This window comes from Ustilaginoidea virens, chromosome 3 (assembly GCF_000687475.1).
Source record: "Ustilaginoidea virens chromosome 3, complete sequence".
In the NCBI taxonomy this organism is placed as follows: Eukaryota; Fungi; Ascomycota; class Sordariomycetes; order Hypocreales; family Clavicipitaceae; genus Ustilaginoidea; species Ustilaginoidea virens.
Window position 1 is genome coordinate 3,600,465 of NC_057318.1, and position 13,896 is coordinate 3,614,360.

General features: G+C 52.2%; 8 protein-coding genes across 8 annotated transcripts; 4 read left to right on the top strand and 4 right to left on the bottom strand.

Moving 5' to 3' along the window:
* Positions 1–115: 115 nt before the first annotated feature.
* Positions 116–1,042, top strand: UV8b_03864 (uncharacterized protein; the record flags this gene model as incomplete). Its single annotated transcript, XM_043141362.1, has 1 exon — positions 116–1,042. The coding sequence occupies one exon, from the start codon at positions 116–118 to the stop codon at positions 1,040–1,042; it is 927 nt and encodes a 308-aa protein (XP_042997296.1).
* A 676-nt stretch (positions 1,043–1,718) lies between these two features.
* UV8b_03865 (uncharacterized protein) lies at positions 1,719–4,782 on the bottom strand (the record flags this gene model as incomplete). Its single annotated transcript, XM_043141363.1, has 5 exons — positions 1,719–2,678; positions 2,803–3,362; positions 3,457–4,333; positions 4,408–4,510; positions 4,586–4,782. 5 exons carry the CDS (start codon positions 4,780–4,782, stop codon positions 1,719–1,721), a joined length of 2,697 nt encoding a protein of 898 aa, XP_042997297.1.
* Positions 4,783–5,233: 451 nt separating this feature from the next.
* UV8b_03866 (uncharacterized protein) lies at positions 5,234–5,939 on the top strand (the record flags this gene model as incomplete). The annotated part of the gene is made up of 3 exons (XM_043141364.1): positions 5,234–5,459; positions 5,552–5,631; positions 5,787–5,939. 3 exons carry the CDS (start codon positions 5,234–5,236, stop codon positions 5,937–5,939), a joined length of 459 nt encoding a protein of 152 aa, XP_042997298.1.
* A 45-nt stretch (positions 5,940–5,984) lies between these two features.
* Positions 5,985–8,279, bottom strand: UV8b_03867 (uncharacterized protein; the record flags this gene model as incomplete). Its single annotated transcript, XM_043141365.1, has 4 exons — positions 5,985–6,413; positions 6,466–6,727; positions 6,844–7,939; positions 7,997–8,279. The coding sequence occupies 4 exons, from the start codon at positions 8,277–8,279 to the stop codon at positions 5,985–5,987; spliced, it is 2,070 nt and encodes a 689-aa protein (XP_042997299.1).
* Positions 8,280–8,663: 384 nt separating this feature from the next.
* Positions 8,664–9,315, top strand: UV8b_03868 (uncharacterized protein; the record flags this gene model as incomplete). Its single annotated transcript, XM_043141366.1, has 4 exons — positions 8,664–8,667; positions 8,722–8,755; positions 8,806–8,926; positions 8,983–9,315. 4 exons carry the CDS (start codon positions 8,664–8,666, stop codon positions 9,313–9,315), a joined length of 492 nt encoding a protein of 163 aa, XP_042997300.1.
* Positions 9,316–10,198: 883 nt separating this feature from the next.
* On the bottom strand, positions 10,199–10,469 carry UV8b_03869 (uncharacterized protein; the record flags this gene model as incomplete). The annotated part of the gene is made up of 2 exons (XM_043141367.1): positions 10,199–10,389; positions 10,451–10,469. The coding sequence occupies 2 exons, from the start codon at positions 10,467–10,469 to the stop codon at positions 10,199–10,201; spliced, it is 210 nt and encodes a 69-aa protein (XP_042997301.1).
* A 656-nt stretch (positions 10,470–11,125) lies between these two features.
* On the top strand, positions 11,126–11,863 carry UV8b_03870 (uncharacterized protein; the record flags this gene model as incomplete). The annotated part of the gene is made up of 4 exons (XM_043141368.1): positions 11,126–11,192; positions 11,278–11,375; positions 11,432–11,602; positions 11,687–11,863. The coding sequence occupies 4 exons, from the start codon at positions 11,126–11,128 to the stop codon at positions 11,861–11,863; spliced, it is 513 nt and encodes a 170-aa protein (XP_042997302.1).
* A 928-nt stretch (positions 11,864–12,791) lies between these two features.
* Positions 12,792–13,869, bottom strand: UV8b_03871 (uncharacterized protein; the record flags this gene model as incomplete). The annotated part of the gene is made up of 4 exons (XM_043141369.1): positions 12,792–12,840; positions 12,995–13,095; positions 13,332–13,364; positions 13,849–13,869. The coding sequence occupies 4 exons, from the start codon at positions 13,867–13,869 to the stop codon at positions 12,792–12,794; spliced, it is 204 nt and encodes a 67-aa protein (XP_042997303.1).
* Between the last annotated feature and the right edge of the window lie 27 nt (positions 13,870–13,896).

Genomic DNA, 13,896 nt, shown 5'->3' on the forward strand with positions numbered 1-13,896 from the left:
ACCAGCAGATATCTGCGAGTCGCGACACGCTGTTTCCGGAGCCTCCACAACACCAGCAGCAGCGGCAGCGGCAGCGGCAGCGGCGGCGGCGGCTTCGGGCCCAGGGACGCCCGGAATGTCGGCCGACTTTTGGGCCGGCTACCTCAGCGGCGCCGTGGGAATCCTCGTGGGCAATCCCCTCGACATCACCAAGGTTCGACTGCAGGCCGGCCAGGCCGCGACCAGGAGCCCGCGCATTCGGGGCCCCGCGGCTCTGGCAGCGGGCACGGCTGCTCCCGTCCTCGGGTACGGCGCCCTGAACGCCATGCTCTTCATGTCGTATAATCGCTGCGAGCCGGCGCTGCAGGCCGCCTTCGCGTCGGATAACAGCCTCGCCGCGACCTGGCTTGCCGGCGCCCTCGGCGGCCTCGCCACCTGGGTAGTGAGCGCCCCGACCGAGCTCGTCAAGTGCCGCGCCCAGCTGTCTGCGACTCGGGAGTCCAGCTGGCGCATCGCGCGGGACGTCTGCCAGGCCCAGGGGCTTCGCGGGCTGTACCTGGGCGGACTGCTGACGGCCACAAGAGACAGCGTCGGCTACGGCTTCTACTTCTGGTCGTACGAGCTGGCCCATAGCTGGTGGCCGTCAGCGGCAGCAGCAGCAGCAGCCGCAGAACCTCAAGGCCACGCCCTTTCCACGCAGCCAGAGACCCCGAGGATCCTGCTCTGCGGGGGCCTCGCGGGGGTCGTCACTTGGGCCAGCGTGTTCCCGCTCGACGCCATCAAGACCCGTGTGCAAACCCAGCATGCGACCGTCCAGCAAGAGGCTGCCGCGTTGCCAAGGAGCCCCAACCCGGCGTCATGCGCCGCGCTCAGGCCGCCGGGATCCATGGAAATCGCCCGACTCATGTTCCGGCAAGGTGGGTTGAGCATATTCTTCCGGGGATTGACTGTCTGCAGCATCCGTGCTTTCGTTGTCAACGCAGTTCAGTGGGCAGTGTACGAATGGGTCATGGCCGGGCTGGTTCAAGCGTCACAGAAGGAAGACGGCGCCGCGGCAAAGTGAAACAATGCAAGCATGCGCAAATAGATGGCTTGAGAGCACTGGAGCTGCTGATGCAGCTGTTACGTTCGGACCGCAGCAGCGTGTCAGAAACCTGCAGTCGACATATCGGGTCCAAGCAGTAACCGGTCATCATCGTCGCAAACTCTACGTCAACCACGCACCGCACGTATGTACGGTATACAAGTCTGTTTAGCAGCCAAGACAACGGGCAACCTGCCCGCCCCAGAGACATTGATGAATACCCCTGTGTTCGCGCAATACATCTAAGCATAAACCAGACGGGACACGTTCCCAAAGCCAGACGAACCGGGCACCCAGCTGCTGCATATTAAATCAGAGGGGAGGTGGCACCGCAACTACCAAGCCAACCGAAATCAAGCGACCAGAGCGCGCACCCTGCCACGCATGCATGTCGGGCTCTCCAACAAGAGAGACATTTTGCCTTCCCGTTGCGCGTTGCGTCGCCGTGCTGGATTTAAACGCAATATCAGACATGATGGCGACAGGGCAAGAAATCTTGCCACAAAGGCGAGCTGACCGAATGAATGATCCTTATCACAGCTTGATAGATAGATTCTCTCACACCGTTTGAAGCAGAATCCCGCCGCGCTTGTATTTCTTTCAAGAAGGGCGGGCGGGCGGGCGAGACCTTTTATGCACGTATCGGGACTCTCAGCTACGCATTTATTTGCCAGCCCTGTAAGCCGGCGGCTCGCTGCCATTCGACTGTCTGATCATTGTAACAAAGGAGCCACCGGGTGATTGCGGTGGCCGCTTGGGTGGCGATGGAGTCGCTTTCACCATCTTCAACCGGAGTGGATGCACTTGAATGTTCGGCTCCAGACTGCTGCCCTTCGTACCACTTCATCTTCTTACTCTTGCGATCTGCTAGCCATGCCTCACGACCCGCAAGATACTTAGCGCTATGTCCTATTCCAGCGTCCTGAGGAGAAAGCCGGTTATTTTTCCGTTTCAGTGGAGGTCCCGCGAAAAACAAGACGCGGCCGTCTCCATCATGTTGGTAATTGCGACGGATCTGCTCATCGAGGGCAGCGTTTATGTTGTCTGGCAGTGTGTAGACCTCTGGTGGTCTCGGGGGATTGTATACGTTTGTGGCGGTAGCATTGCAGGCCGCTGCGCTAAACGAGGTTCGTCCAGGTGGCTGGTGATTGTAGGTCATGGCAGCAGACGGGCTCACCGTGTGTTGCGAATGGTTGAAGGCTGGTGGCTGTTGAGAGAATGCGGGCGCAATGTTTGGGACATAACCAGTCTGTTGCTGCTGGTGCTGCTGGTGCTGCTGGTGCTGCTGCTTCTGGTATTGCATTGGCCGAGTGTTGATTTGTGAAGCCACCGCTGGTGGGGGAGGGTTGGGAACCGGCACGGGTGTCTGTTGGACTATGTGGCCGTTGACACCAGGCGTCGTCGGCGCAAATTGGCCAGCAACCATGTTGTTGTTGTTGTACTGACCCGATGGGAGAGATGATGGGGGGGTGGGCCCAGCAAACGCGGATAGCGGGCTTCTAACGGCATCCATCGGGCTCGTGGGTAAGGCCGAAGACCTTGCGACAACATCCGACGATGCCTCCAGAGGTGTTGGCATTGACGGCGGCGGCGTCGGTTCTGGTGGAGGCGATTCCTGTCGGGTCGGAAAGGTTAGCCTTGAATTTGACCTGGAGAGCCCGAGTTCCAGTCTTGTAGAAAAGTCTGTCTCGAACGAGGATCCCCAAATCGCCAAACATCCGAACCTCTTGTTCACTCACGTTTGGCTCAAGGGGTCTCCGATGCACAGCGCCAACTATCGGCGGGGCGTTTGGGCTGCCCCAAGTAGGTCGGGGAAGCTCATCGGTTTCTTTCGCGTCTTCGCGCAACAAGTGCTTGATGGGGCTTGGTATCTTCCTCATACGACGTGGTGCGTCGAAAAGATCCATTTCGTAATCCCTGTCTCGGACTTCGTCTGGGACACAGCTCGCCCAGGTTTTGATCTTGTTGAACCGGAACTTTTCCTCGTTGTAGCGCGATTCGCAGACATAGACTTCACTTGCTGACGGGAGGCCTCTAGGTCTTCCCTTGTTGAACCGGGTGACGAACATGACAAAACATCGTTCGACGATCTCGCTCACTTGGTGATCCCGATACTGACCTGTTTTGACCACTTCATGTTCGAAAAAATGTTTTTCATACCGATGCACCGTCTGCTCTGGACGGTAGTACCAACATGCGTTGACCCATTTCTGCCCGGCCCCATCTTGCCAGGTTCTGAAGATCTGGGCAACAATCGGTTTTGCGAGGTCATTTGGGTTTCGAATGTGGATCCAATCACCTGTTGAATACATGATCAGCCTATGACACTGATTCCCCGGGCCGGAAGGGGAGACGAGGGGGGGGGGATAATTTCATCGGGCAATATGACTTACCGACTTTCCAAATACGTCCGTCATGCTGAATCTCACCCAGGGGTAGCTTGCCATCTTCATCCCTAAAGTCATCATCCGGCCTAGCCTTTTCCTGCTCCGCTAGAGATCGCGATTGTCTCTGAAGTTCAGTAGCAGCGAGATAAACGGCGCTTCCATCCTCATTGTAAAGTCTTGCATTATCAAACATCAGCTCGATATCCTTCTGGAGATCGTCGACATTGCGGTACTTCTTGCGTTTGGCCTTCTTTTTGATATTGTCCAGAGCGATAGGGTTAGTGATGGTTTGATAGTAATCCGCCATGGCGACTTTGTCCGGAAGCTTTTCAAACGGCAGTATGAGAAGGTTTCCCTCCTTGTCTTTGAACTTTCTCAGCCCCCGAAGGATTGAGGTTATGCGAGCCTCCATCGGTGTTGGCACCGTGGGGGGCCGGCCCCTCTTTTTGTGCATCTCGTCGTCGACATCGTCATCCCGTTCTTTGCGTCCGCTGGGCGTCTGCTGCCCTCGAACACGTCTTCCCTTGCGACTCCGTTGCCGATCAGCATCATCAGACGAGTAGTCATCCTCTTCATCATCCTCCCCATCATCGCCCTTGTCCGCATCTTCCTCATCCTCCTCATCGTCGTTTTGATATTGCAGCGACACAGAGTCTTCCACAGGAGGGAGTTCGCCCAGATCGGGCAGTTTCGCATCGTCGGAAGATATGTCCCCCTTGGCAGCCAGCTGCTGCAACTTCTCGCTAAATATATCCCGCAGACGAACGGCGGCGGCAAATACTGGTGCGGAAGGACGATTATACACCTGAGCATTGTGACAGATTTGGGCGACATCTGCGACAAAGCCCGAGAAAGCCTGGTATTGCTTCTTCTGGATTTTCCCCTAAAGTCAAAGTTAGAATCCCTCTTTTTTTTAAGAAAAAAAAATATAATTCTTCGTTTACATGGCTTCCGTACGCGAATGGTGCTGAATGCAACAGGATGAGTAATGACGTCGAAATAATCCGGCAATGTACGTCGGTTAGGGATGCGCTGAAAAGCTGCCGCAAGTTCTTCACCGCTGGAGGAAAACAATGAAAGCTTAGTACATGTATTCAGGTCTCTGCAAGTGTTGCATGTTGCATCAGTGACTCACTCCTCTTGGATTGTAGAAAGGTAAGTTGTCAGACTCTGTATCACCTGAAAAACGTCTTTCTCGCCCTCTTCAGATGCGCGATTCTCGGCATCAGTGGGTGCTGTGCTGGCGCTTTCTTTCATTTCCACGTCTTGATCTGCTTCCTTGACCTCGATCGAACCGCTCGCATCGTCCACAGTACTGCGCTGGTCGGACATCTCCACCAAGATTATAAAAAAAAAAAAAGAAAGAAAGAAAGAAAAGAAAGTGAGTTATGCCGGATTAATCGCGGATTTTTCGCATCAGTTCCAACGTCATCACAACACAAGTAATTGTTACCGCCGAGCGCTATTTCAAAGGCAGACAGCACTTGTCGCGGCTTGTTTCGAAAAGGCTACATTACATTGTTCAGTCTTCCATTCACGCGCCCTGCCTGTGTCAGGTGTTATGGCTGACTCATCAGAACAGGCCCGTTTTGGCCAATCAGATACTGTCATTGCTGTGGGCTTTCTGCAAGGGCACCGGGCCGCACAGTGCGATTGGCTCTAACTGCGATCGGCTTGTTCGATTCGGCGGGCCATGAGGACTCGAAGGCTGATAACGTACCCTGTTCAACAGCAAGCTTCGCATGACATAGTGGCTCGATTGTCATCTGCCGTTTCTTTCATCATGAATAGGATACTGATCCCCCGAACCTTGCGCGGACCTAGGCGATTCCTTGCAGTCGGCATCAGTGCGGCGGCATGCACCAGTTGCCTCGTGTTTCGCAATCCAAATGTTCAACTCCATGTCCAATCACCCGTTGAGAGGCCCTCGACGACTCCTAGAACTACAGTTCAGCGCTCTGGATTCTCAACCAGCGTCATACGCCAAATTTCCAGTGGTAGTCTCGCGGGTCAGTATATCGATTTTCTATCTAGCCGTGTCTAGCTAGAGTCGTCATACCCTGGTTTTGACCGTTCAAACTAATGCTATCTGGGTTGGCAGGTTGCCTCACAGGGCTTCTCGCTGCCATGCTCTCGAAAACGCTGATATTCATTGGAAGCTTGATTGCCTTATCATTGCACGTGAGTTGTCTTAAATACTCGGGTTTTTTTTTTGTGTCTCGCGAACTGCTCGAGTCTCTCTGCCGTGTTCGCGCCACTGGTACAGAGAGGAGCGTACTATGCCAGTTCTGCCGTGACCGCATCCCGTACCAGAGTTAACGATATCCTCTCAAAAGATCTCGTCCAGATTCCATCGGGGCTTTTCCTACATGCCCCGGATCAGTCGTCTGCTTGGATCGTCGACGATTTATCAGGCTGGCGTGGAAAACCCGTGGTTCACATCTTCGTTTGCGGTAGCATTTGCGCTGGCCACTTTCGCACGTCTGTAGACAAGATCACTCGAGTGCTCATACTGTATTATCCTCGGGTTTTACTTAATCTATCAATGCTGTCTCTCGTTGGAGCCACGTCATTGTCAAGGCATCATTCTCGAAGAACGTTTTGGTGCTCTCTAGTATTTCCGAATTGTATTCGTTCAGCCAAGCCTTTTCATCAGGACCTAGCAGGTCCCTGTCAATCAGTCTCTGACAATAAGGCACCATTGTAATATGTTCAAAGCCCAGAAATGGCTTGTCTCCGAAGCAATGTTTCGTTTTGACTTCCCTGACCATCATGATATTTTCAATGCGAACGCCAAAGTTGCCATCCTCGTAATAGCCTGGCTCGTTGGAGAGTACATTTCCAGGAGCAAGAGGTACCTCAGTGTATTGAACACGAGTTCCAATGCCGATTGGGCCTTCGTGAACGTTCAAGTAAGAACCGACACCATGTCCTGTACCATGTCGATAATCAAGTCCGGATTTCTACACCCAAGGTTAGTTCTATCGGGCTGAAATATATTGGTGGTCTACTAACCCAAAGGTGCTGACGAGCAAGACAGTCCAGAGCAAAGCCAGTTGTCCCCTTGGGAAAGACCGCCGTGTCGAGACTGATGAGACCTTTCAGCACAAGGGTATAAGCCGTTCTCTCAGAATCCTTTGGCTGTCCGAAATGCACTGTTCTGGTAGTGTCTGTGGTGCCGTCAAGGTACTGCGCGCCAGAGTCGCATAAATACACGCTGGCGGGATCTATTGTTGCGCAATCACCCCTTTTAGGTCCGTAGTGAATGACGGCGGCGCTATTTGATATTTGTGTCAACAACTACCAGATCGTGGCCAAGGGAAAAAAAAAAAAAAAAAAAAAAAAAAAAGCCGCTGAAGTTGTCAACTTGACAGCTCCTCGAGGTAAACTTACTTTGGTCCACTTGATGAGATTGTCGTAAAAGAGAGACCCATAAATCGTTGATGCTTGGACCTGATCTCTTCTAGCTTATCCGCGGCTTGCACCTCGTCAATCATGGCCTTCTTCGCAACTAGCTGATCCTCCAGCCAGGCAAAAAATTCAATCAAGGCGGCTCCATCTCTTATGTGGCAGTCTCGCATGCCCTTCATCTCAGTCTCGTTCTTCGTGGCCTTGGCATCGCCGATAGGACTTCGTATTTCTTCTACTGAGCCGTCGCCCCCAAGAGCTCTGCCAAGGGCCCAGGAACCTTTGTTGGATATCAGAAACATGCCAGGAGGCTTCTCGTCTGCGGCAGATTGTCTCTTCGCAGCAACTTCAGTATGCAGCTTCTCGGCATCGGCGAAAAAGACGTCATATGGTTTAACTTGAATGTTGCTATTTTCCAGGTGGGCCTTACATGCATCTGTCAATCTGCAGTCGTCAATGTAGAGAATGGCTGCATCGGGCGTGATTGTGGCATAGGAAAAGAAGACGGGATTATATGGAATGTCACTGCCTCGGAGATTGAAGAGCCAGGCAATTTCGTCGAGCATGGAGACAAAAAAACCGGGACAATTCTTCTTGCGGAGTTCCTGCTGCAACTCATCAATCTTCCTCACGGCTGATTTACCAGCAAAATTATCTTCCAGCACTGTCACAGGTAGTTGTGGTCGACTTGGTCGGTCGGAGGACCACACCATGTCCACGAGATTCTCACCCAGGGGAATTAGCGCAGCGCCTCCGGCATTGCGTATCTGACCGTCTAACTTCTTAGCAGCTAAGCCAGGAATGAGTGTAGAGTCCACTGCCACAGTCTTCCCCCCCGCGGCCTGGTTGGCGGTCCATTCTTGCCAGGTCGGGACATCTTGAAGCCCCTGCTTCAGCAAGGTCCAGTTAGCATCCAACTCTTGCGCTGCCTGGCTGAAATATCGACCATCGGTGGCGAGAGAAGCAGCATCGAGCGTCACAACAGCACATCCGGCTGACCCAGTGAATCCACTAATAAACTCCCGCCGAGCATCGCAGGCCGCAATATACTCCGAGCTGTGGCTGTCTTCAGACGGGATCACTGTGTCGGCCTGTTAGAAAATCCGCGACTGCAAGAGCTGTCCGTATCACCACTCACCGTAAACATCGACATTTCGTTCCTTCATCAAGCTTCTCAGCTTTGCGAGTCGTGAGGATGTGCTTGCCATTCTTTTAGCTGCGGTTCTCGCGTCAGGGGCGCGAGATGAGGAGAAAGGCGATGCCGTATGACGTGGGGGGGAAAACGAGACAGCACGAGCATCGAATGGAAAAAAAGTTGCCGAATTAGGAGGTTGAAGCAAGAGAAAGGCCCCTTTCCCGTTCAACTGCGTGATGAGCCTGTTTACCGAGGGTAATGGGCAGCGGCCTCTTATCCCATACATCACAAGGACGGGAAGGCTGTGACGGGTGGGGTAAAGGTAGAGCTATGGCGCGCGGGGCAGCCAGGAAGGTTCACTACAGTACACTTACTACGGGAGTACTCCGTAATGGGGCCACAGCCCAATTTTCTCGGAATCAACTCCCCCGTAATGTAGTCCGTAATGTCTGGTTCAACGAAAACCCCTCACTCTCCGGAAGGACCTTCCGCCGACCCACTTTATTTCACTGGTTAAAGTCGGTTAGGGCAGGCCAATGGGGCCACAACAACAAAATTTCCTTCCTCATCTCGCTCGGGCTTTTCCACAGTCTCCAACCTTCACCTTCTTCATCCGTCTTCAACTCTTTGGCACGCAAACCACGAGCCTCTGCCATCCTCTACCTTTACAATGCGTAAGTGGCCCTTTCCCCATGTTTCCGACACCAGCCAACTGACAGGTGCTGCAGCTCCCAAGTTTGACCCCAACGAGATTAAAATCATGTTCGCCCTACCCCTGGCACGCATCGACAGCAAATACTGACCTGTGTTAGCCACCTCCGAGCCACAGGTGGTGAGGTTGGTGCCTCTTCGGCACTGGCTCCTAAAATTGGTCCTCTCGGTCTGTCCCCAAAGAAGGTCGGAGAAGATATCGCCAAGGCAACTGGTGACTGGGTAAATTGACTCCTCCGCAAACCAGGCTTCTTTCTCATGACTGACTTGTGTTTTAGAAAGGCTTGCGCGTGACTGTCAAGCTCACCATCCAGAATCGTCAGGCCGCTGTGTCTGTTGTCCCTACTGCTTCTTCTTTGATTATCAGGGCGCTGAAGGAGCCGCCCCGTGATCGGAAGAAGGAGAAGAATATCAAGCACAGCAAGTCGGTCAGTCTTGAGGAGATTATTGAGATCGCAAGAACCATGCGATACAAGTCTTTTGCCAAGGAGCTCAAGGGCACTGTGAAGGAGATTCTTGGAACCGCTTATAGTGTTGGGTGCCAGGTTGATGGCAAGCCCCCAAAAGTCATCATTGAGGGCATCGACAGCGGCGACATTGACAGTACGTAACTTTCACGGACGGTCCTGAGACTCGTCTGGCGTGATGATACTAACCTTGCTTGAATAGTTCCTGAGGAATGAGTCATTCCTGATTCGGAACTCGTCATGGCGGCAGTAACTCGGTCGTTGGTTGCACTTGGTAGCACTACGAACATGCCAGTTGTCACTTCTGTCTTTCTCGATGTCCTATTCTGTGTCGTGAGGTAAAATGTGACGGTCCAGCACCATGCAGTCGAATGAACGCCTTGACTACACTCTGAGATTTACCAAACCTTTGCAGTGGTTCATTTCAATTTTTGTACAAGGCAGATTAATCTAATACTGGCCCTCTACTCACCGCGACACCTCAGCCTCAGGCTATATGGGTGTAGTGGTCCATGAATAAGGCCTACATGTTCTTGATCGCGTAATTATCCGCCCGTGGTCGACATTGCGGGATGACAGCATATCAGGACAAATGCAGTGACTGCTGTGGGGAATATGCATGTTGCCAAGTAGTTGATGCTGGCTTAGTCCTTGCGTGTAATGGCAAGTGATAAGGTTGTGATGTAAAGGATTTCTATTCGCTACCTAGGTATCGAGTGCTGCCCCCATATTTGATGCCTACCTTGGTAGGATATAGTATTCTGTTGGAATACACACAGGGAAACCGATCGGCCAAAGTTGGTGAGTATCGCAGGAAGCTTAAACTGGAAGAAAGCTATGAAGTCGGCCGGGGATGCTGAAATCGTCATCATAATGTAGTGTTCTATACTCTGTTTAATCCTCTACAATGATTTCTAAAAAGTTCCGCATTTCCATACAAGTGGTCTATTTGGGACATCAAGCAGTACTTCTCCGTATGCTTTTTTGCCTCGGCTTACAGAGATGTTTGTGTTGAATAATTATTTCCCTATCTGTTTCTTTTGGTGCTTGAAGCTGTCGGTGCTCTAGGGACCACGGATTTGATATTAGTATGAGGTCTGGTACCAGGCTCCTCTTGAGATGCCCTTAGACTCGTGTACCTCTCCGTCTCGTTTTTCGACTCCTCGGGTATTTGCCTAACTGAAGCAGCTAGGTGCCTAGACTGAATCGCGCCCCGGCCTAGATGACGGTTGGCGACACTCGAGCTCTCGAAAGACCTTGATAGCATAGAGCTACCCACCTCCTAATGTTTGTATCATGCTTCGAGAATTATCATCTAAAGATTCATCTCCAGCATCCGTGCTGGCGCGCGGCGGTACCTAAGGCACCCAACTTCTCCTTTGTTCCAACACCCGACAGGTGCCAGCCAGCCTCTTCTTGGCTGGTCTGCTCGCTGAGCCAGCCGGGCCAGCCGCTCCTCGCTGCCCGGTGCTCTTCTTCCAAGTTCTTCCAAGTTCTGCGGAGTGCTTCAGTGCTTGCTGGGCGAGCAAGTCCCCAAAGCGACATCAGCCTCTTGCAAAAATCCACCTGCCAACAGCTACTTCAGTAGGCTCTAGGTTGGCAGCAGGAGACTTGAACGTTTGATACAAGAGCAAAGGCCAAAGTCGTTTCCGCACGGCGGTCAGCGCGAAGCCGAATTTTTGACGCGGACCAATCATGCATGCCACCGCAAACGCCTCTCCGTAACATCCCACCGAACCCCCACAGACAGACCTGTAGGTGCCAGCCACGACTCTCTTACGTCCAACCTGACACCTCCAAGTCCTAACAGCCAAAACACCGCTCCCCGCCATCAAGAGATTGTTCCTCGCCATTCGCTGTTGTCGCCTACTCATTCACCATCGAAGCATCGAAGCATCGAAGCATCGAAGCATCGAAGCATCGACGCAGTCCTTTCTCACCTCACTAGCCCAAAATGGCCGAAATCAAGTCAGCACAGAAGGTCTGGTTGGCATCCAATGACAATGCGACCATCGAAGTTGGTGAGTTCACGGAGCCGTGCATGCCCCCTCCGCCGTCGCCACATACCATACCAGAGGCTTCAACTTGTGCTGAATGAAATTTTAGATCGTGTGGTCGCTGAGCGCTCCATGCTGATTAAAAACATGCTCGACGACATTGGTGACGACATGATCAACCAAGGAAATCCAATCCCCATCCCCAACGTATGTCGTACCATCTCCATCTCCATAAAGCCATGAGCCTGCTGACTCCTGAATAGGTGAACGAGGCGGTCCTGCGCAAGGTTATTGAGTGGTGCGAGCATCACCGGAACGACCCCCCTCAGGCTCAGGACGACGAGTCCGACGGCCGCCGTCGAACCACCGACATTGAAGAATGGGACCAGAAGTTCATGCAGGTTGATCAAGAGATGCTCTTTGAGATCATTCTGGTATGTCGATGGTTTTTGCTCATGTTTCTGCGGCCGACACGAGACGCCAACAAAACGACAGATGCTAACACGGAGATGAAACAGGCGTCCAACTACCTCGATATCAAGCCTTTGCTCGACGTGGGCTGCAAAACTGTCGCCAACATGATCAAGGGCAAGTCCCCCGAGGAAATCCGCAAGACTTTCAACATCACCAATGACTTCACACCCGAAGAGGAAGAGCAGATTCGCCGGGAAAACGAGTGGGCTGAGGATCGATGAATGGCCCATGTACGACTCGTGTGACTCGCGGTGAACACATGCCATTACATGTCGCTGGCTTGAGCTTCACTTGAGAAGTCTTTTTTTTTAATACTTTTTTTTTTGTTTTGCAATGCAATTCAGGCGTTCGTTGGGCTGATTTGAAAGGTCGAGGGAGTCGGAAGCCAAGACTTGCTTCGAACGTGTGTCTTTCCGACTAGAGGCAGGAAATTAATGACATTATCATGCATGCTCTGAAAAAAAAAAAAAAAAAAAAAAAAAAACTAATCTGTTCATGCCTGTGACTCATCTTGGTTTCCTCACCCTACCTCACGATCCATATACGAAGTCAAGAGAAGGATTTGTCTACGATGAAAGTTAAAATGGAGCAGCCAGGGAGACATGGACACCGGTCGGCTTGGAGACTGGCATCTAGTCAAACCACAAACCATCGTCTGGCATCATTGGACTGGACAAGGGCTGATCGTAAATGGAGTTTACAGAAATCAGACCCTTGGCGGCAGGTAGCTAGCCAGATCCAGGAATTGGGTCGGTGAGGATGGACATGGAGTGAATAGAGAGATTATGAAGCGTAAGGATGGACAACACACGGACGCAAACGGGAACGTAGACTGAGTTTGGATTTTCGTGATAGTATTCCTTTTTAGTCAGGGGACTCAAAATCTGTGCGTGCGTTCATTTCCCCATACCCGACCGTAACATGCAGTAATAGCGAGAAATCGACCCAACCAGGCTACCCGACCGGCCCCTCATCTAGTACATAAACAACTCTTTCCGGGGGCGCTCCGAACAGCGCAATCCTGTGAATGGTTTTCATTTTTTTTTCTATTTCTCATTCGACCTGATTCAAAAAGCCATGATTGTAGAAAGGGGCGTGAATTGTCGGCAGCGAAAGGATGGGTAGAAGTGAGAATCGGGACCGAGTAACTTAGATGCCAAGACGAGTCTTTCTCCAGTGCCGTCTCTTGGCATTGTACCTGCATACGAATTAGCACTTGTTGTCTAGTTTTGTGGTCGAGGAGCATGTTGAGATGGCAGATGAGAGAAGGATTGGTGTCGAGAGACGTGGCCCGTTATTTCTGCGTGTTTGGAAAGCAGCTCCGGGATTTTCATCTCTCGAGAGAAACATACCGGACGGTGTTGTTGGTTCGGAGTCTAATCCATTGGGGCACAGGGCGATTCTGCTTCTGCGCCTTGGCAAGCTTCTGCTTGGTACGGAAAGACTTGTGGCTCTGCGAAAAGGGCATCGAGACCCGATGATTAGCTATGGCATTCTATCGACGGGGAGTTTTTTTTTTTTTCTTTTTTTTTTTTTGCCACAAGATGTGATTTGTGCACATCTGCCCACGACGCGCGGAAAGCCTGCATCATGAGAACTAATCGCAGCAGAGCATCACAATTCTCGTGGGAGTTTTTCTGCGGTCGTGGGCACAATGGTGACAGGAAGCGTGCGTGAGTGCGTGCGTACCGGCATTTTGACTGACTTTGCGTGTCGAGTCGTCTGTTGAGGGTGAAATCGTGAAGTTGGGGTCAAGAGGATTTTTGGCCCGCACCAAGAGGGCGTAAAACCCTAGCGAGCGGGAGGTGTGGCTTGTGCCCTGACGGGGGCTGTGCTGGGGGGATCTTTGCAGTGGGGACTACCTGTTGATGCCTGAGGCCGATACATGCATGTGCCCCTCTGCGCGAAGCTGCGGCTGACTAACACCGCCCTGCCGTTTCGCACAAGCTCTCGTCACTTACTAATGCCCAGCCAGACGTTGTGAGGCGACGATGCCCGATGAGCTTCCAGAAAAGGGGACATTTCATTAACTACATACTTTTAATTCACCCGTACGCCCCCTCTCGCCACCAAGTTTTCCTTTTTGTTCTTGTTTTTTGCTATTCGTCAGCCGTTTGGTCAGGTTTTTTTTTTTTTTCCCTTCCACGAAAAGACATACGCAAAGCGAGGAGCGCCTTTTTTCTTGTTCTGTCGTTGCTCACCAGACCTTGAACTTGTTGCCTCTCATCGTCGTTGTCTATCCGAGGCCTCGAGG